The sequence below is a fragment of the Dama dama genome, chromosome X (genome assembly GCF_033118175.1).
Source record: "Dama dama isolate Ldn47 chromosome X, ASM3311817v1, whole genome shotgun sequence".
Lineage (NCBI taxonomy): Eukaryota > Metazoa > Chordata > Mammalia > Artiodactyla > Cervidae > Dama > Dama dama.
This window is the reverse complement of record NC_083714.1, coordinates 105220087-105240955: the sequence shown is the minus strand read 5'-3', so window position 1 is coordinate 105240955 and position 20869 is coordinate 105220087. Positions and strand designations below refer to the sequence as shown.

Genomic DNA, 20869 nt, shown 5'->3' with positions numbered 1-20869 from the left:
TTTAAGCAGAAAAATATATCAGACAGCCTGTAGTTTCTTAGGAAGAAAGCACCATATTCTAAAATAATTTTCCATAAGTTTACTAAACATGATTATGATATGTGTGTTTATTTGTAGGAACTGGTAACATCTAAACATAACAAACCAAACAGGCAAACTCGTGTGCCACCACTGCCACCACATTTTATGCAAAGGAATGCCAATGTACCTGAATTCCAAGCAGGCTAAAAAGAAAAAAAAAAAAGCTGATTAGACCTTAGACTGCCTACTGAACGGGATGACAGCCACCGCTGCAGTGGAAACACCAAAAATGAAGAAGAGTGCCTCCAAGGAAGAGAAGCAGCAGTCTAAGCAAGAGAATACAGAGCAGGGCAATGCTGATTCTGAAGAGTGGCTGGGCTCTGAGAGTGATCCTGAGCAAATGAGCCTTAAAAACAGCAGCAATGACAATAGTTGCCAACTGGGAGATGTTCAATTGAATAAAAAGGAGATCCTTTCTAAGCCACACCGCCAGCTATGTAGATCACCCTGCCTAGATCATCCAAGCTTCTCCCAGAGCAGCATTCTACATGATGGGAAGCTTGACTTGGAAAAAGAATACCAAACCAAGATGGATTTTGCTTTAAAGTTGGGTTACGCAGAGGAACAGATTCAATCAGTGCTCAATAAACTGGGTCCAGAATCGCTTATTAATGATGTATTGGCAGAGCTTGTCAGACTTGGGAACAAAGGTGATTTGGAAGGGCAAGTCAACTTGAGTCTGTTAGGGCCTCGGGGGCCCAGCTCCAGAGAGATCACAAGCCCTGAGCTGTCTCTTGAAGATGAAATAGACAACAGTGACAATTTGAGGCCAATTGTCATAGATGGAAGTAATGTGGCAATGAGGTAAGACTGGTATATTTTCTTTCTCTTTCTTTAAAACTGCCTTGACCTCATAGAAATCAGCTTCCTTTACAATATGGGAGGCCCTTAGTTGTCTGTGATTTGTGCTCCTCTTGATGGACAGATGTTAAAATGATCCTGACTGGCCTTTTATATGGCCTTTGAAATTATTGCCTTCTTGTTTTCAGGTGTTCTGAAAGCACCTTAGACACCAGTGATACTTCAGAGGAGATAGAACCAATCAGCATTTGTTCCTCTTGAGGTCCCCTCTCCCACCTCTACTTGGCTAAACAAATCATCCTGAAAATAGTACTTTTATAATGTCACTTGGGAGTTTACTTGGGAACTTTCAGTAATTCAAAATTTTCAAGCCTATCTCAAATGTGGATCCTTTTGCTTGACTTTGTGATTTGATCTTTTCCTCCTCCCACTTGATTGTATCTCATGCATACTGAATTTATATTACTCTCTTTAACAAACTCCATGTAAATTGTGATGATTCCTACCCCCACTACATGGGTTTATGTCATTTTCCAGTCTAGGGGTGATCACCTCCTTATCTCTATACCCTTCAAGTTGTATTACAATCGCAAGTACCATTCTGACTTTTCTCATCCCAATGATTGTCTCTGAGCTGAAGTAACATGGTAAACTGAATAATAGTCCCCTAATGATGTCCACATCCTAATCCTTGGAATCTGATAATATATTTTCTTACATGATAAAAAAGAACTTTGCAAATATGATTAAGCTAGTGACCTTGGGATGGGGGAAATTATCCTGTATTTTATGGTGGGCTCAATGTAACCTCAAGGGGCCTTACAAGAGGGAGGGAGGCAACAGGATCAGAATGAATAGTAGGTGATTTGATGACAGAAACAAGAAGTTGGAGAGGTGTGAGAAAGAGACCGTGAGCCAAGGAATGTGAGCAGCCTCCAGAAACTGAAGAAGTTAAGGGATGTATTCTTCTCTGCAGCCTGCAGAAAGAACACAGCCTTGCCAATATCTTGGTTTTTCAGGCAAAAATACCAGAGTTTTCTCAATATTGGAGAGTATTCTCAACCCAGGGATCTTCCTGACCCAGGGAATCAACCTGCATCTCCTGTGTCCCCTGCATTGCAGGCAGATTCTTTATCTCCTGAGCCAGTGAGTGAAAGTCATTCAGTCATGTCCAACTCTTGGCGACCCCATGGACTATACAGTCCATGAAATTTTCCGGGCCAGAATAATGGAGTGGGTAGCCTTTCCCTTCTACAGGGGATCTTCTCAACCCAGGGATTGAACTCAGGTCCCCCGCATTACAGGCTGATTCTTTACCAGCTGAGCCACAAGGAAGCACAAGAATACTGAAGTGGGTAGCCTATCCCTTCTCCAGGGGATCTTCCTGACCCAGGAATCAAACCGGGGTCTCCTGCATTGCAGGCAGATTCTTTACCAACTGAGTTATGGCTTCCCTGATACCACATACAAAAATAAAGTAAAAATGAATTAAATACTTAAATGTAAGACCATAAGCCATAAAATTTCTAAACGAAAACATAGGCAGAACACTCTGACATAAATCATAGCAATATGCTTTTAAACCTGTCTCCTAAAGCAAAGGAAATAAAAGTAAAAGTAAACAAGTGGCACCAAATTAGACTTAAAAGCTATTGCATAACAAAGAAAAGAAAACCTAATGAATATAAGAAAGCATTTACAAGTGATATGACTGTTAGGATTAATGTCCAAAATGCATAAACAACTCATACAATTCAATATTAAAAAAGCCAAACAATTCAATTTAAAAATGAGCGTAAAACTTGAATAGATATTTTTCCAAAGAAGACATACAGATGACCAACAGGCACATGAAAGGATGCTCAACATTGCTAATAATCAGGGAAATGCAAATCAAAACTACAGTGAGACATCACCTCACACATGCCAGAATTGCTATTGTCAAATAGAACACAAAAAGTAATAAGTGTGGTGGTGAAGATGTGGAGAAAAGGGAGCCCTCCTGTACTGTTGGTGGAAAGGTAAACTGGTGTAGCCATTAAAAAAAGAGCAACAATATTTTTCAAGAGAGTAAAAATAGAACTATTATATGATCCAACCATTCCACTCCTGTGTGTATATCTGAAGGGAATAAAAACACTGATTTGGAAAAAAATATATATATATATATATATTTATTATTTATATTATATAATATATATGTATATCATATATAATATTTTATATTATATATTCATTTATATATAATATATAATGTATATATTATATATATATATTTCCAAATATATATATTTGGAAAAAATATATATATATATACACTCACCCCAATGTTCACAGTAGCATTATTTACAACAGCCAAGATATGGAAGCAAACTTAAGCTCATGATTGGATAAAGGAGCTGTGGTATATATGCAATGAAATATTACTCAGCCCTAAAAAAGAATGACAATTGACTATTTGTAACAATATGGGTGAATCTAGAGTGTATTATGCTTAATGAAAAAGTCAGACAGAGAAAGGCTAATACTGTATGCTATCACTTATATGTGGAATCTAAAAAATAAAATGAAATATAACAAAATGGAAACAGACTCAATAATATAAAGAACACACTAGTGGTTACTACTGGGAAGAAAGATGGAGGAGAGGCCAAATAAGGTTAGGATATTGAGAGGCACCTGGTACTATGTATAAAACAAATAACATACAAGGATATATTTTACATCACAGAAAAAAATAGTCAATATTTTATATTAAAAAAAAAAACTTTATTTTTATTCAGTCACTAAGTTGTGTCCAACTCTTTGCAAGCCCATGGACTGCAGCACACCAGGCTTCCCTGTCCTTCACTATCTCCTGGAATTGGCTCTAATTTATGTCCACTGAGTCATTGATGCTATCTATTGAATGGCTACGTTGTACACCTGAAACTAATATAGTATTGTAAATCAACTGTACTTTAATAAAAATAAAAAATATAATATGTGAAGAAAGGATTCTGTAAATGTATTCCCTGCTATTAAAAATTATGTCAAGTGTTCTTAATAACACTAATGGCCACATAATATATTGCAGGAGCATTGGAGTCACATTTTAATACAAACTGTCATTTATTACTTGTGTGGCCTTGGGCAGTTATTCAATCTCTGAACTCAATCTCTGCTCATCTGCAGGCTAAATCAGAATATGCAAAGTACTTGGCACAGAATAGATTATAAATATTTCATTTTATTCATCTGAAAAGGCAGAAAACTTAAGTTCTCACTTTGTACATATTATCTATAACAAGTGTTCCCAAGTCATTTAACCTGGCTGAACTCTAGTTTTCTCATCTGTAAAATACAGTATTTATGAAGATTATACAGAACTATATAGTAAAATATACCTTAAGATAGCCTGCTAAGCAATTCCTGCTAAATATTCCATGTATGGCTCAAAACACTTGCCCCATCCCCAGAGATGTGGAAACATCCAGTACTGTGCTATGTGCTGTGGGAAAAACTACGGACACATAAAACAAGGTCCTGCCCTCAAAGACAATGAGATAATCAAATGAAAAACTTGCTAGTATAAGATGCTCTGACTATTTATGGTGTTAGAAAATGCTTTAATTTCATTTCCTTACATACAGCTGTCCAGTTTTCCCAGCATCACTTATTGAAGAGACGGTTGTTTCTCCATTGCATATTCCTGCCTCCTTTATTGTAGATTAATTGACCATAATGAATGGAGATTTTTTTCTGGGCTCTTTATTCTGTTCCATTAAACTAGGTGTCTGTTTTTGAACCAGTACCATACTCTTGATTATCATAGTTTAGTATCATATTCTGAAGCCAGAGGGCATGACTTCTCAACTTTGTTCTTTGTCAAATTCTTTGGCTATTGGAGGTATTTGATTACATACAAATTTTAAAATTATTTCTTTTTTTCTTTGTGAAAAATTCCTTTGGTATATTGATAGGACTTGCATTGACTCTGTAGATTGCATAGGGTATTACAGTAACTTTAACACTATTAATTCTTAGTGAGACATAGATTTAAGGGACCAGATCTGATAGACAGAGTGCCTGATGAACTATGGAAAGAGGTTTGTGATATTGTACAGGAGACAGGAATCAAGACATCTGCAAGAAAAAGAAATGCAAAAAAGCAAAATGGCTGTCTGAGGAGACCTTACAAATAGCTGTGAAAAGAAGGGAAGCGAAAAGCACAGGAGAAAAGGAAAGATGCACCCATTTGAATGCAGAGTTCCAAAGAATAGCAAGGAGAGATGAGAAAGCCTTCCTCAGAGATCAATGCAAAGAAACAGAGAAAAACAATAGAAGGGGAAAGACTAGAGATCTCTTCAAGAAAATCAGAGATACCAAGGGAACATTTTGTGCAAAGATGGGCTCAATAAAGGACAGAAAAGGTATGAACCTAACAGAGGCAGACGATATTAAGAATAGGTGGCAAAATACACAGAAGAACCATATAAAAAAAAAAAAAAAAGATCTTCATGACCCAGATAATCATGATTGTGTGATCACTCACACTCACCTAGAGCAAGACATCCTGGAATGTGAAGTCAAGTGGGCCTCAGGAAGCATCACTACGAACAAAGCTAGTGGAGGTGATGGAATTCCAGTTGAGCTATTTCAAATCCTGAAAGATGATGCTGTGAAAGTGTTGCACTCAATATGCCAGCACATTGGGAAAACTGAGTAGTGGACACAGGACTGGAAAATGTGAGTTTTCATTCCAATCCCAAAGAAAGGCAATCTCAAAGAATGCTCAAACTACCACACAAGTGCACTCATCTCACACGCTACTAAAGTAATGCTCAAAATTCTCCAAGCCAGGCTTCAGCAATACATGATCCGTGAACTTCCAGATGTTCAAGCTGGTTTTAGAAGAGGCAGAGGAACCAGAGATCAAATTGCCAACATCTGACGGATCCTCAAAAACGCAAGAGAGTTCCAGAAAAACATCTATTTCTGCTTTATTGACTATGCCAAAGCCTTTGACTGTCTGGATCACAATAAACTGGAAAATTCTGAAAGAGATGGGAATACCAGACCACCTGACCTGCCTCTTGAGAAACCTGTATGCAGGTCAGGAAGCAACAGTTAGAACTGGACGTGGAACAACAGACTGGTTCCAAATAGGAAAAGGAATACGTCAAGGCTGTATATTGTCCCCCTGCTTATTTAACTTATACGTGGAGCACATCATGAGAAACACTGGGCTGGAGGAAACACAAGCTGGAATCAAGATTGCCAGGAGAAATATCAATAACCTCAGACATGCAGGTGACACCACCCTTATGGCAGAAAGTGAAGAAGAACTAAAGAGCCTCTTGATGAAAGTGAAAGAGGAGAGTGAAAAAAGTTGGCTTCAAGCTCAACATTCAGAAAATTAAGATCATGGCAACTGGTCCCATCACTTCATGGCAAATAGTTGGGGAAACAGTGGCTGACTTTCTGTTTCTGGGCTCCAAAATCACTGCAGATGGTGAATGAAACTACAAAATCAAAAGACGTTTACTCCTTGGAAGGAAAGTTATGACCAACCTAGATAGCATATTAAAAAGCAGAGACATTACTTCATCAACAAAGGTCCATATAGTCAAGGCTAAGGTTTTTCCAGTGGTCATGTATGGATGTGAGAGGTGGACTATGAAGAAAGCTGAGCACAGAAGAATTTATGTTTTTTAACTGTGATGTTGGAGAAGACTCTTGAGAGTCCCTTGGACTGCAAAATGATCCAAACAATCCACCCTAAAGGAGATCAGTCCTTGGTGTTCAAAGGACTGATGCTGCAGCTGAAACTCCAGTACTTTGGCCACCTGATATGAAGAGCTAACTCACTGGAAAAGACCCTAATGTTGGGAAAGATTGAGGGATGGAGGAGAAGGGTACGACAGAGGATGAGATGGTTGGATGGCATCACTGACTCAATGGACTTGAGTTTGAGTAAACTCTGGGCGTTGGTGATGTACAGGGAGGCCTGGTGTGTTGCAGCCATTGGGGTCATGAGGAGTCAGACACAACTGAGCAACTGAAATAAACTGAATGGAACTGAATTCAAAAATAGGGTGTATCTTTCAATCTGTTTGTGTTTTCCTCAATTTCTTTTATCATCTTACAGTTTTCTGAGTACATGGCATTTACTTCCTTAGGTAGCTTTCAGTTCAGTTCAGTTCAATCACTCAGTCATGTCCAACTCTTTGTGACCCCATGAACCACAGCACGCCAGGCCTCCCTGTCCATCACCAACTCCAGGAGTCCACTCAAACCCATGTCCATTGAGTCAGTTATGCTATCCAATCATCTCATCCTCTGCCGTCCCCTTCTCCTGCCCTCAATCTTTCGCAGCATCAGGGTCTTTTCAAATGAGTCAGCTCTTCACATCAGGTGGCCAAAGTATTGGAGTTTCAGCTTCAACATCAGTCCTTCCAATGAACACCCAGGACTGATCTCCTTTAGGATGGACTGGTTGGATCTCCTTGCAGTCCAAGGGACTCTCAAGATTCTTCTCCAACACCAAAAGTCTGTTCTGTACATCTGTGTCTCTTTTTCTGTTTTGCATATAGCCGCAGGTCAAAAGCATCAATTCTTTGGTGCTCAGCTTTCTTTATAGTCCAACTCTCATATCCATACATGACCACTGGAAAAACCATAGCCTTGACTAGCTGGACCTTTGTTGATGAAGTAATGCCTCAGCTTTTCAGTACGCTATCTAGGTTGGTCATAACTTTCCTTCCAAGGAGTAAACTTCTTTTAATTTCATGGCTGCAGTCACCATCTGCAGTGATTTTGGAGCCCAGAAACAGAAAGTCAGCCACTGTTTCCACTGTTTCCCCAACTATTTGCCGTGAAGTGATGGAACCAGTTGCCATGATCTTAATTTTCTGAATGTTGAGCTTGAAGCCAACTTTTTTCACTCTCCTCTTTCACTTTCATCAAGAGGCTCTTTAGTTCTTCTTCACTTTCTGCCATAAGGGTGGTGTCACCTGCATGTCTGAGGTTACTGATATTTCTCCTGGCAATCTTGATTCCAGCTTGCACTTCCTCCAGCCCAGAGTTTCTCATGATGTGCTCCACGTATAAGTTAAATAAGCAGGGGGACAATATATAGCCTTGATGTACTCCTTTTCCTATTTGGAACCAGTCTGTTGTTCCATGTCCAATTCTAACTGTTGCTTCCTGACCTGCATACAGGTTTCTCAAGAGGCAGGTCAGGTGGTCTGGTATTCCCATCTTTTTCAGAATTTTCCACAGTTTATTGTGATCCAGACAGTCAAAGGCTTTGGCATAGTCAATAAAGCAGAAATAGATGTTTTTCTGGAACTCTCTTGCGTTTTCAAGGATCCGTCAGATGTTGGCAATTTGATCTCTGGTTCCTCTGCCTCTTCTAAAACCAGCTTGAACATCTGGAAGTTCACGGATCATGTATTGCTGAAGCCTGGCTTGGAGAATTTTGAGCATTACTTTAGTAGCGTGTGAGATGAGTGCACTTGTGTGGTAGTTTGAGCATTCTTTGAGATTGCCTTTCTTTGGGATTGGAATGAAAACTCACATTTTCCAGTCCTGTGTCCACTACTCAGTTTTCCCAATGTGCTGGCATATTGAGTGCAACACTTTCACAGCATCATCTTTCAGGATTTGAAATAGCTCAACTGGAATTCCATCACCTCCACTAGCTTTGTTCGTAGTGATGCTTCCTGAGGCCCACTTGACTTCACATTCCAGGATGTCTTGCTCTAGGTGAGTGTGAGTGATCACACAATCATGATTATCTGGGTCGTGAAGATCTTTTTTGTACAGTCCTTCTGTGTATTTTGCCACCTATTCTTAATATCGTCTGCCTCTGTTAGGTTCATACCTTTTCTGTCCTTTATTGAGCCCATCTTTGCACGAAATATTCCTTTGGTATCTCTAATTTTCTTGAAGAGATCTCTAGTCTTCCCCATTTTATTGTTTTCCTCTTTTTCTTTGCATTGATCTCTGAGGAAGTCTTTCTTATCTCTCCTTGCTATTCTTTGGAATTCTGCGTTCAAATGGGTATATCTTTCTTTTCTCCTGTGCTTTTCACTTCCCTTCTTTTCACAGCTATTTGTAAGGCCTCTTCAGACAGTCATTTTGCGTTTTTTCATTTCTTTTTCTTGGGGATGGTCTTGATGCCTGTCTGCTGTACAATGTCATGAACCTACTTCCATAGTTCATCAGGCACTCTGTGTATCAGATCTGGTCCCTTAAATCTATTTGTCACTTCCACTGTATAGTCATAAGGGATTTGATCTAGGTTATACCTGGTAGCTTTATCTGGTGGATTTAGGTAGCCTTATCTCTATTTTATTCTTTTTGATGAGATGGTGAGTGAGATTGTTTTCTTAATTTCACTTTCTCTAGGTTCATTGTTAGTGTTTAGAAATTCAACAGATTTTTTATATTAATATTTGTATCCTGTAACATTATTGTATATATTTATTAGTTCTAATATTTTGTTTTCTAGAGAATTTAATGTTTTGTACATATAGTATCTTTTGATTTAGAGCATTAATCCATTGACATTTAAAGTGATTATACATAGGTATGTACTTATTGCCATATTGTTACTTGTTTTCTGGTTATTTCTATAGTTCTTCTCTATTCCTGTCTTCTTGTAGTTTAATGATTTTTTACTTGTATCCTTGGGTTCCTTTCTAGATTTTTGTGTATCTATTGTAAACTTTTGCTTTGAAGTTACCATGGGGTTTGTATATATTGACCTGTAACTATATGTACTTGCTTTTATACATAATTCTATTTTTAATATTATTTTTATAATCACTTTTTTACTTTAAAATAATTTATTTATTTTAATTGGAGGCTAATTACTTTACAATTACTTTAAAATAATTTTACAATGATTTTTGCCATGCATTGATATGAATCAGCCATGCATGTACATCTGTTCGCCATCCTGAACTCCCTTCCCACCTCCCTCCCCATCCCATCCCTCAGGGTCATCCCAGTGCACCAGCCCTGAGAACCCTGTCTCATGCATCAAACCTGGACTGGCACTCTATTTCACATGTGATAATATACGTGTTTCATTGTTATTCTCTGAAATCTTCCCACCCTTACCTTCTCCAACGGAGTCCAAAAGTCTCTTCTTTACATCTGTATCTCTTTTGCTGTCTCGCATATAGAGTCATCATTACCATCTTTCTAAATACTATATATATGTGTTAGTATACTGTACTGGTGTTTTTCTTTCAGACTTATTTCACTCTGTATAATAGACTTCAGCTTCATCCACCTCATTAGAATGATTCAAATGCATTCTTTTTAATGGCTGAGTAATATGCCATTGTGCATATGTACCACAGCTTTCTTTTCCATTCATCTGCCGATGGACATCTAGTTTGCTTCCATGTTCTGGCTATTGTAAACAGTGCTACAATGAATATTGGGGTTCACTTGTCTCTTTCAGTTCTGGTTTCCTCAGTGTGTGAGCCCACCAGTGGGATTTCTGGGTCATACAGCAGTTCTATTTTCAGATTTTTAAGGAATCTCCACACTGTTCTCCATAGTGGCTATACAAGTTTGCATTCCCACCAACAGTGTAAGAGGGTTCCCTTTTCTCCACACCCTCCAGCCACTCTGGCCGGCTTGAGATGGTACCTCATTGTGGGTTTGATTTGCATTTTTCTGATAATGAGTGATGTTGAGCATCTTTTCATATGTTTGCCAGCTGTATGTCTTCTTTGAAGAAATATCTGTTTAGTTCTTTGGCCCATTTTTTGATTGGGTCTTTTATTTTTCTGGAATTGAGCTACATGTACTGCTTGTATGTTTTTGAGATTAATTATTTGTCTGTTGCTTCATTTGCTATTATTTTCTCCCATTCTGAAGGCTGTTTTTCACCTTGCTTATAGTTTCCTTCATTGTGCAAAAGCTTTTACATTTAATTAGGTCTCATTTGTTTATTTTTGCTTTTATTTCCATTACTCTGTGTGGTGGGTCATAGAGGACCCTGCTGTCATTTATGTAAGAGAGTGTTTTGTCTAGGTTTTCCTCTAGGAGATTTATAATTTCTGGTCTTACGTTTAAATCTTTAATCTGTTTTGAGTTTATTTTTGTGTTTGGTGTTAGAAAGTGTTCTAATTTCATTATTTTACAAGTGGTTGGCCAGCTTTCCCAGCACCATTGTTAAAAGAGATTGTCTTTTATCCATTGTATATTCTTACCTCCTTTGTCAAAGATAAGGTGTCCATAGGTGCATGGATTTATCTCTGGACTTTCTATACTGTTCAGTTGATCTATATTTCTGTCTTTGTGCCTAGCATGCTGCCTTGTAGCTTTGTACTGTGGTCTTAAGTCAGGCAGGTTGATTCCTGCAGTTACATTCTCCTTTCTCAAGATTGCTTTGGCTATTTGAGGTTTTTTGTGTTTCCATACAAATTGTGAAATTATTTGTTCTAGTTCTCTGAAAAATACCATTGGTAGCTTGATAGGGATTGCATTGAATCTATAGGTTGCTTTGGGTAATGTGATAATTTTCACTATAGTGATCCTTCTGATCCATGAACAAGGCATATTTCTCCATCCATTTGTGTCATCTTTGATATCTTTCATCAGTGTTTTATAGTTTTCTGTATATAGGTCTTTTGTTTCTTTAGGTAGGCTTAATCCTAAGTATTTTATTATTTGCGTTGCAATGGTGAATTGGACTGTTTCCTTAATTTCTCTTTCTGTTTTCTCATTGTTAGTGTATAGGATTGCAAGGGATTCCTGTGTATTGATTTTATATCCTGCAACTTTACTATATTCATTGATTAGCTCTAGTAGTTTTCTGGTGATGTCTTAGGGTTTTCTATATAGCGGATCATATCATTTGCAAACAGTGAGAGTTTTACTTCTTCCTTTCCAATCTGGACTCCTTTTGTTTCTTTTTCTTCTCTGATTGCTGTGGCTAAAACTTCCAAAACTATGTTGAATAGTAGTGGTGAGAGTGGGCATCCTTGTCTTGTTCCTGACTTAAGGGGAAATGGTTTCAATTTTTCACCACTGAGGATATTGTCTGCTCTGAGTTTATCATGTATTTTTTTTTCATATATGGTTTTTATTATGTTGAGGTATGTTCCCTCTGTGCCTGCTTTCTGGAGGGTTTTTATCATAAATGGATGTTGAAATTTGCCAAAGTCTTTCTCTGCATCTATAGAGATAATCATATGGTTTTATTTTTCAATTTGTTAATGTGATGTATCATATTGATTGATTTGTGAATGGTGAAGAATCCTTGCATCCCTGGGATAAAGCCCAGTTGGTCATGATGTATGATCTTTTTAATATGTTGTTGGATTCTGTTTGCTAGAATTTTATTAAGGATTTTTGCATCTATGTTCATCAGCAATATTGGCCTTTAGTTTTCTTTTTTTATGGCATCTTTGTCTGGTTTTGGTATTAGGGTGATGGTGGCCTCATAGAATGAGTTTGGAAGTTTACCTTCCTCTGAAATTTTCTGGAAAAGTTTGAATAGGATAGGTGTTAGCTCTTCTCTAAATTTTTGGTAGAATTTAGCTGTGAAGCCATCTGGTTCTGAGCTTTTGTTTGTTGAAAGATTTCTGACTACTGTTTCAATTTCTGTGCTTGTGATGTGTCTGTTAAGATTTTCAATTTCTTCCTGGTTCAGTTTTGGAAAGTTATACTTTTCTAAGAATTTGTCCATTCTTTCCAAGTTGTCCATTTTATTGGCATATAGTTGCAGATAGTACTCTCTTTTGATCCTTTGTATTTCTGAGTTGTCTGATGTGATTTCTCCATTTTCATTTCTAATTTTCTTGGTTTGATTCTCCTTCCTTTATTCTTGATGAGTCTGGCTAATGATTTGTCTATTTATCTTCTCAAAGAACCAGCTTTTAGCTTCGTTGGTTTTTGCTGTGGTTGCCTTTGTTTCTTTTTCATTTATTTCTGCCCTAATTTTTAGGATTTCTTTCCTTCTACTAACCCTGGAGTTCTTCATTTCTTCCTTTTTTAGTTGCTTTTGGTGTAGAGTTAGGTTGTTTATTTGATTGTCTCTTGTTTCTTGAAGTAATCTTTTATTGCTATGAACCTTCCCCTTAGCACTGCTTTTACTGAATAGCATAAGTTTTTGGGGTTTTATGTTTTCATTTTCATTCATTTCTATGCATATTTTGATCTTTTTTTTTTATTTCTTCTGTGATTTGTTGGTTACTGAGAAGCATGTTGTTTAGCCTCCATATCTTTGCATTTTTAATAGTTTTTTTTTTTTTTCCTGTAGTTGACATCTAATCTTACGGCATTGTAATCAGAAAAGAGGACTGAAATGATTTTGATTTTTTGAATTTACCAAGGTTCGATTTATGGCCCAGGATATGATATATCCTGAAGAAGGTTCCGTGTGCACTTGAGATAAAGGTGAAATTCATTCTTTGAGGGTTAAATGTCCTATAGATATCAATTAGGTCAAACTGGTCCATTGTACCATTTAAGGTTTGTGTTTCCTTGCTAATTTTGTTTAGTTCTCTATCCATAGATGTGAGTGGTGTATTAAAGTGTCCCACTATTATTTTGTTACTGTTAATTTCCTCTCTCATACTTGTTAGCATTTGCCTTACATATTACAGTGCTCCTATGTTGGGTGCATATAAACTTATAATTGTTATATCTTCTTGGATTGATTCTTTGATCATTGTGTAATGTCTTTTTTGTCTGTTTTCATGTCCTTTATTTCAAAGTCTATTTTATCTGATATGAGTATTGCCACTCCTGCTTTCTTTTGATCTCTATTTGCATGAAATATATTTTTCCAGCCCATCACTTTCTGTATGTGTCTGTATGTGTCACTTGTTTTGAAGTGGGTCTCTTGTTGACAGCATATATAGGCGTCTTGTTTTTGTATCCATTCAGTCAGTCTTTGTCTTTTGGTTGGGGCAGTCAACCCATTTACACTTCAGGTAATTATTGATAAGTATGACCCCATTGCCATTTACTTTGTTGTTTTTGGTTCTAGTTTCTACACCTTTCCTGTATTTCCTGTCTAGAGAAAATCTTTTAGCACTTGTTGAAGAGTTGGTTTGGTGGTGCTGAATTCTCTCGGCTTTTGCTTGTCTGTAAAGCTTTTGATTTCTCCTTCATATTTGAATGAGAACTTTGCTGGGTACAGTAATCTGGGTTGTAGGTTTTTCTCTTTCATCAATTTAAGTATGGCCTGCCATTCCCTTCTGGCCTGAATAGTTTCTATTGAAACATCAACTGTTATCCTTATGGGAATCCCCTGATGTGTTATTTGTTGCATTTAGCTTGCTGCTTTTAATATATGTTTTTTGTTTTTAATTTGATTAATATGTGTCTTGGGGTGTTTTGCCTTGGGTTTATCCCATTTGGGACTCTCTGGGCATTTTGGACTTGAGTTGCTATTTCCTTCCCCATTTTAGGGAAGTTTTCCCCTACTATCTCCTCAAGTATTTTCTCATGGCCTTAAATGTTGTCTTCTTCTTCTTCTGGGACTCCTATGATTCAAATGTTAGGGCGTTTAACATTGTCCCAGAGGTCTCTGGGTTTGTCCTCATTTCTTTTAAGTCTTTTTTTTTTTTTCTTTTTTCCTCTCTGCTTCATTTATTTCCACCATTGTATCTTCCACTTCACTTATCCTATCTTCTGCCTCAATTATTCTGCTCTTGGGTCCCTCCAGAGCACTTTTGATCTCAGTTATTGCATTATTCATAATTGATTGACTCTTTTTTTGTTTCTTCTTGATCCTGGTTAAACATTTCTTGCATCTTCTCAGTCCTTGTCTCCAGACTATTTATCTGCAACTCCATTTTGTTTTCAAGATTTTGGATCATTTTTATTATCATTATTCTCATTTTTTTTTTTTTCAGGTAGACTCTCCATCTCCTCCTTTTTTTGTTTGGTTTGGAGGGCATTTATCTTGTTCCTTTATCTGCTGAATATTTCTCTGCCTTTTCATCTTGTTTAGATAGCTCTGTTTGGGGTGGCATTTCTGTAAGCTGGAAGTTTGTGGTTCCTCTTTATTGTGGAGGTTCCTCCCTGTAGGTGGGGTTGGACGAATGGCTTGTCAAGGTTTCCTGGTTAGGCAAGCTTGCGTTGGTGTTCTGGAGCTGGATATCATCTCTCTGAAGTGCAATTAAGTGCCCAGTAGTGAGTTTAGAAGTGTCTGTGGGGTTGGCATGACTTTTGGCCATCTGTATTTTAATGCTCAGGATTATGTTCCTGCATTATTGGAGAGTTAGCATGGTATATCTTTCTCTGAAATTGTTGGCTCTTGGGTGGGGCTTGGTTTCAGTGTAGGTATGGAGGCTTTTGGATAAGCTCTTTTTGATTAATGTTCTCTGGAGTCGGGAGTTTTCTGGTGTTCTCACGTTTTGGATTTAAGCCTCCTGCCTCTGGCTTTCAGTCTTATTCTTAGAGTAGCCTCAAGATGTCTCCATCCATACAGCACTGATAATAAAACATCTAGGTTAATGGTAAAATGATTCTCCACAGTGAGGGACACCCAGAGAGGTTCACAGAGTTACATGGAGAAGAGAAGTGGAAGGAATGAGATAGAGATGACCAGGAGGAGAAGAGGGAGAATCAAAAGGGGAGAGAGCAATCTAGCCAGTAATCCATTCCCTATGTACTCTCCACCGTCTGGAACATTCAGAGAGGTAATGAAATGGGTACTGAAGATTGGATTCTTAAAGGTTCAAAATTGATAACAAATATTAAAATGCAAAGAATAAAAATCTAGAGTAGAGGTGAGACTCTCAAAAATACAATATTAAAAAAGACAAAGCAAAATCACAAAAATTATATATATATATATATATATATATATATATATATATATATATATGAAATTTGCTTTAAAAATAAGACCTTTTTTGCAAGTTAATAGTAGGTTATAAAAATGAAAATTAAAGGCATAATAAAGAACTTAAAAATTAAAAAGCTAAAAGTTTAAAAATGATAATAATAAAATATATCTAGGAATTTCTCTGGAGCTGTTGAGGGCAATGTGGGATAAGTTCAGATTCAGATAGTTCCTTGTTCCAGCTTATACTTCTTTTCAAAGTCTGTAGGCCCCTTCCAGTGTAGTCAATGCTAACTACAGGGTTTTAATCTGTTGCCCATGTCACTTCCAAAGTTGTTGCCTCTTCTTTGTTTATTTTGGCTGCCTCTGCTTGCAAGTCTCTTCAGTGTCTAATTTCTGCCCTGATGGAAGGGAACAAAGGTGATCACTTATTTAGGCTTACTTTTTCATTTGTGCTGTGTGGAGGGAGGAAACTGCAAACAAATATCCCTGGCATGTGTGGGGAGTCCTCGCAGTGTCTGGGCCACACTGGGTTTGCCCCTGCTCATGGTGTGTGTGCTTTCCTGGTCTACACTGCTCAGGCTCCAGGTTGCTCTGCAGTGGAACTGTCTAAAGCAGGCCCTGGGTTGCATGCACTTCCCAGGTCTAAGCTGCTCAGGTTCAGGTTCTCATGTACTCCACAAAGGCACAGACTCGGTTGGGTCTGTGTTTTTTGCCTTTTCCTAGTCTGAGCAGCTCAGGCAACCAGGTTCTTGGTGAGCACACTCTCCCAGGAAGGCGGTGCATCTCATCACCTCCCCAGTCCCAGCCCCTCGGTTTCCTGGGTGTGCAGTAAGTGTATCATCTCAGATGTGCCATGTGTCTCCTCTGGGGAGCTAATCTCTGACTGCAACTGTCCTGGCAGATGTCAACCGTCCAGGATCCCAGGAAGACTCGTTTAGCAACTGGGAGCCTGCTCATGGTTTGGTGGAGGATGCCATCTCTGGGAATGAGATTGCCCCTTGCCTTCTGTCTCTGGCTGCCGCCAACCTGCCTCTCTGCCTCCAGCAGGGGATGGGCCAGTCTGCAGCTGGCTAGCTCTCCTCTGGTATTCTCTCAATCCTTTGTGAGCAGGCCTGGCAGTGCCTTAGGTTAGAGTTTTTTCACGGGAAAGTTTTCTCTCTCTCTCTCTCCTCTTTCTCTGGTTATCCAACAGTTTGTGTCCCAATCTCATGTTAGCTCCCTCAGATTGTCCTCAGGGCATTCAAGTCTGGTCCTTACCCTAAGCATGCAGCCTGCACCTCCCTGTTCAGCCCCTGCTCACTGTTGGGGGACATGAGCGTCTGGGCTACTTCCCCACTGGGAGGTGCTATTAGGCGCATAATCCCCCTCTCCTGGTTATGTTGTCCTCTGAGATTCCAAAACTCCCCACAGACGTGCCAGTGAGAGGGTTTCCTGGTATTTGGAAATTTCTCCTCTTCCACGACTCACTTCCAGAGATGGGTCTCCATTCCTAACTCTTGCTTCTCTTTTTACCTTTTATATTTGGTCTTACCTCCTTTTGAAGAGAATGGCCTGCCTTTTTGGGTCCCTGGTGTCCTCCGCCAGCATTCAGAAGTTGTTTTCTGGAAGTTGCTCAGCATTCAAATGATCTTTTGATGAATTTGTGGGGGAGAAGGTGATTTCCTCCCCCCCATCCTATTCCTCCACCATCTTAGGACCACCCTCCCCATCCCATTATCATTTTTTAAATAGAGTATAATTGTTTTACAATGTTGTGTTAGTTTCTGATGTACAGCAATGTGAAACAGCTCTATGTATATATACATCCCCTGGGTCTTGAGCCTCCCTCCCACCTCTCCCCATTCCACTCCTCTAGGTCATCACAGAACACTCAGATGAGCTCCTTGTGCTATACACCAGCTGCCAATCTGCTATCTATTTTATATATACTGCATGGTAGCATATATGTGTATGTTAGTCACTCAGTCATGTCCGAATCTTTGCAACCCCATGTACTGTAGCCCGCCAGGCTCCTCTATCCACAGGATTTTCCAGGCAAGAATACTGGAGTGGGTTGCCATTTCCTTCTCCAGAGGGTCTTCCCAACCCAGGAATCGAACCTAGGTCTCCTGCATTGGAGTCAGATTCTTTACTCTCTGAGCCACCAGATATGTCAATGCTACTGTCTTATTTCATTCCACCCTCTCCTTCCTGTACTTATTCTAAACTGATAGTCACTTAAGTTCAAATACATGCTTAAGAAACAACATTTTATACACTCTTCCCCCACGTTTTGTGTTTTTATGTCTTATTTTATATCTTCATGTCTACCCCTTAACTGTTTATTTTGGTGATTTTAATTTATTTAGTGATTTATTTTAGTGTCTTTTAATCTCATATTTGTTCGTGTAAGTGGTTGATCCACCACATCTACTATATATTAGCTTTTGCTAGTGGGATTTTTTTCTTTCCTATAAATTCTTACTTCTTGTAACATTTTCTTTTCTACTTAGAGAATATCTTCTAATACTTCCTGTAGGGTCAGTTGAGAATTGATGAACTCTTTCAGCTTTTGTCTGAGAAGTGCTTTTCCTCTCCTTCAATTCTGAATAAATTTTCTGGGTATACTATCATAACTTGTAGGTTTTCTCCTTTCAGCACTTTAAATATATCATGTCAGTCCCTTATGACCAGCAAAATTTCTGTAGAAACATCAATTGATAGCTTCGCAGGAGTTCTCTTATATGTGATTCTTGTTTTTCTCTTGCTGCCTTTAAATTTTTTTCTTTGTTTTTAACTTTTGTCATTTTAATCATAATGTGCCTCTTTGAGTTCATGTTTGCGATTACTATTCTTCCTGTACCAGGAAATCTCTTCTGGAATTTTTCAACCATAACTTCATCAACTACATTCTCTACTTCTTTCTCTTTTCTCCTTCTGGGACACTTATGTGAATGCTACTATGGTTGATGTTGTCTCATAGACCACTTTAGCTATTCTCATGTTTAATTTTTTTTTCTTTTTACTTTTCTGATTGGGAGGTTTCTATTATTCTATCTTCTAGTTCACTTACGCATTTGTTTGTATCACTTAGTCTGCTGTTAGTTCCTTCTAGTGTGTTTTTCATTTCAGTTATTGTATTCTTCAGTTCTGACCAATTCTTTTTTTAATTAAAAATCTTAATTCAAATTATATTAATTGAACCAAGCAAGGAATTAAAGGGGAAAAAGTACAATCAAGTAGATGTTCTCTCCAAAATGCAAAAATAGTTTATCTTTAAGAAATCTTTTTGAAATATAGTTTATTTACAATGTTGTGCCAATCTCTGCTGTACAGCAGTGATTCAGTTACACACATATGTGCACTGTGGTTTTATATTCTTACCCATCATGGTTTATCTCAGGATAGTGATTATAGTTCCTTGTGCTATACACTAGGACCTTGTTGTTCATCCATTCTAAATATAATTTGCAGCTATCAACCCCAAACTCCCAGTCCATCCCTCTCCCTCCCCATTTTCCCCTTGGAAACCACAAGTGTGTTCTCTATGTCTATGAGTCTGTTTCTGTTTTTGTAAATGGGTTCATTTGTGCTACATTTTAGATTCCACATGTAAGTGATATCACATGGTATTTATCTTTCTTTTTATGACTTATTTAGTATGATAATCTCTACTCGCATCCATGTTGCTGAAAATGGCATTATTTCATTCTTTTTATGACTAAGTACTGTTCCATTGTATATATGTACCATGTCTTTATCCATTCATCTGTCAAAGGACATGTAGGTTATTTCCATGTTTTGGCTATTGTGAATAGTGCTGGTATTCACATGTGTCTTTTTGAATTATAGATTTGTCTTGGTATATTTCCAGGAGTGGGATTGCTGAATCATATGGTAATCCTGTTTTTACCTTTCTGAGGAACCTCCATACTGTTTTCCACAGTGGCTGTACCAACTTATGTTCCCACCAACAGTGTAGGAGGGTTCCCTTTTCTCCACACCCTCTTCAGAAATTGTTATTTGTAGAATTTTAATGATAGCCATTCTGACTTGTGTGATGTGGTACCTTATTGTAGTTTTGATTGCATTTCCCTAATAATTAATAATATTAAGTATAGTTTCATATGCCTATTGGCCATCTGTGTGTCTTCTTTGGAGAAATGTCTATTAAAGTCTTCTGCCCATTTTTTCAACTAGATTGTTTGGGGTTTTGCTGTTGAATTGCATGAGTTGTTTATATATTTTAGAGATTAAGCTCCTGTCTGTGGCATCATTTGCAAATATTATCTGCCATTCCACAGATTGCCTTTTAAGATTTTTTATGGTTTGCTCTGCAAAACCTTGTAAGCTTGATTAGGTCCTACTTGTTTATTTTTGTTTTTATTTCTATTGCCTTGGGAGACGGACATAAGAAAACTTTGATGTGATTCCTGTCAGACAATGTTTTCTCTGTGCTCTCTTCTAGTTTTATGGTGTCATGTCTATGTTTTGGTCTTTAATCCATTTTGAGTTTGTTTTTGTGCATGGTGAGTGTGTGTTCTAACTTCATTGACTTACATGCAGCTGCCCAACTTTTCAAGCACCACTTGCTGAAGAATCTGACTTTTTCCATTTTATATTCTTGCCTCCTTTGTCTAAGATTAATTGACCATACTGTGTGGGTTTATTTCTGGGCTTTTGATTCAGATCCATTGATCTGTATGCCTGTTTTTGTACCAATACCACCTGTTTTGATTACTGTAGCTTTGTAATCTCTGGTTCCTCTGTCTTCTCTAAATCCAGCTAGATCATCTGGAAGTTCTCAGTTAATGTACTGTTGAAGTCTACCTTGGAGAATTTTGAGAGTCTCTTTGCTAGCATGTGAGATGAGTGCGATTATGTAATAGTTTGAACATTCTTTGGCATTGCCTTTCTTTGGGATTGGAATGAAAATTGACCTTTTCCAGTCCTGTGGCCACTGCTGAGTTTTCCAAATTTGTTGGCATATTGAGTGCAGCACTTTCACAACATCATCTTTTAGGAGTTGAAATAATTCAGCTGGAATTCCATCACCTCCACTAGCTTTGTTCATAGTGATGCTTCCTAAGGCCCACTTCACTTCATACTCCAGAATGTCTGGCTCTAGTTGAGTGATCACACTATCGTGGTTATCTGGGTCATTAAGATCTTTTTGTGTGTAGTTCTTCTGTGTTT

General features: G+C 38.0%; 1 protein-coding gene across 1 annotated transcript in view; it reads left to right on the top strand.

Annotated features, from left to right (window-relative positions):
* The first annotated feature begins 277 nt into the window (after positions 1–277).
* The window catches only part of ZC3H12B (zinc finger CCCH-type containing 12B), a 48146-nt gene continuing 27554 nt past the window's right edge, over positions 278–20869 (top strand). The window contains exon 1 of the mRNA XM_061137003.1: positions 278–885. Coding sequence (XP_060992986.1) covers positions 278–885 — 608 coding nt within the window. The remainder of the gene's footprint in view (positions 886–20869) is intronic.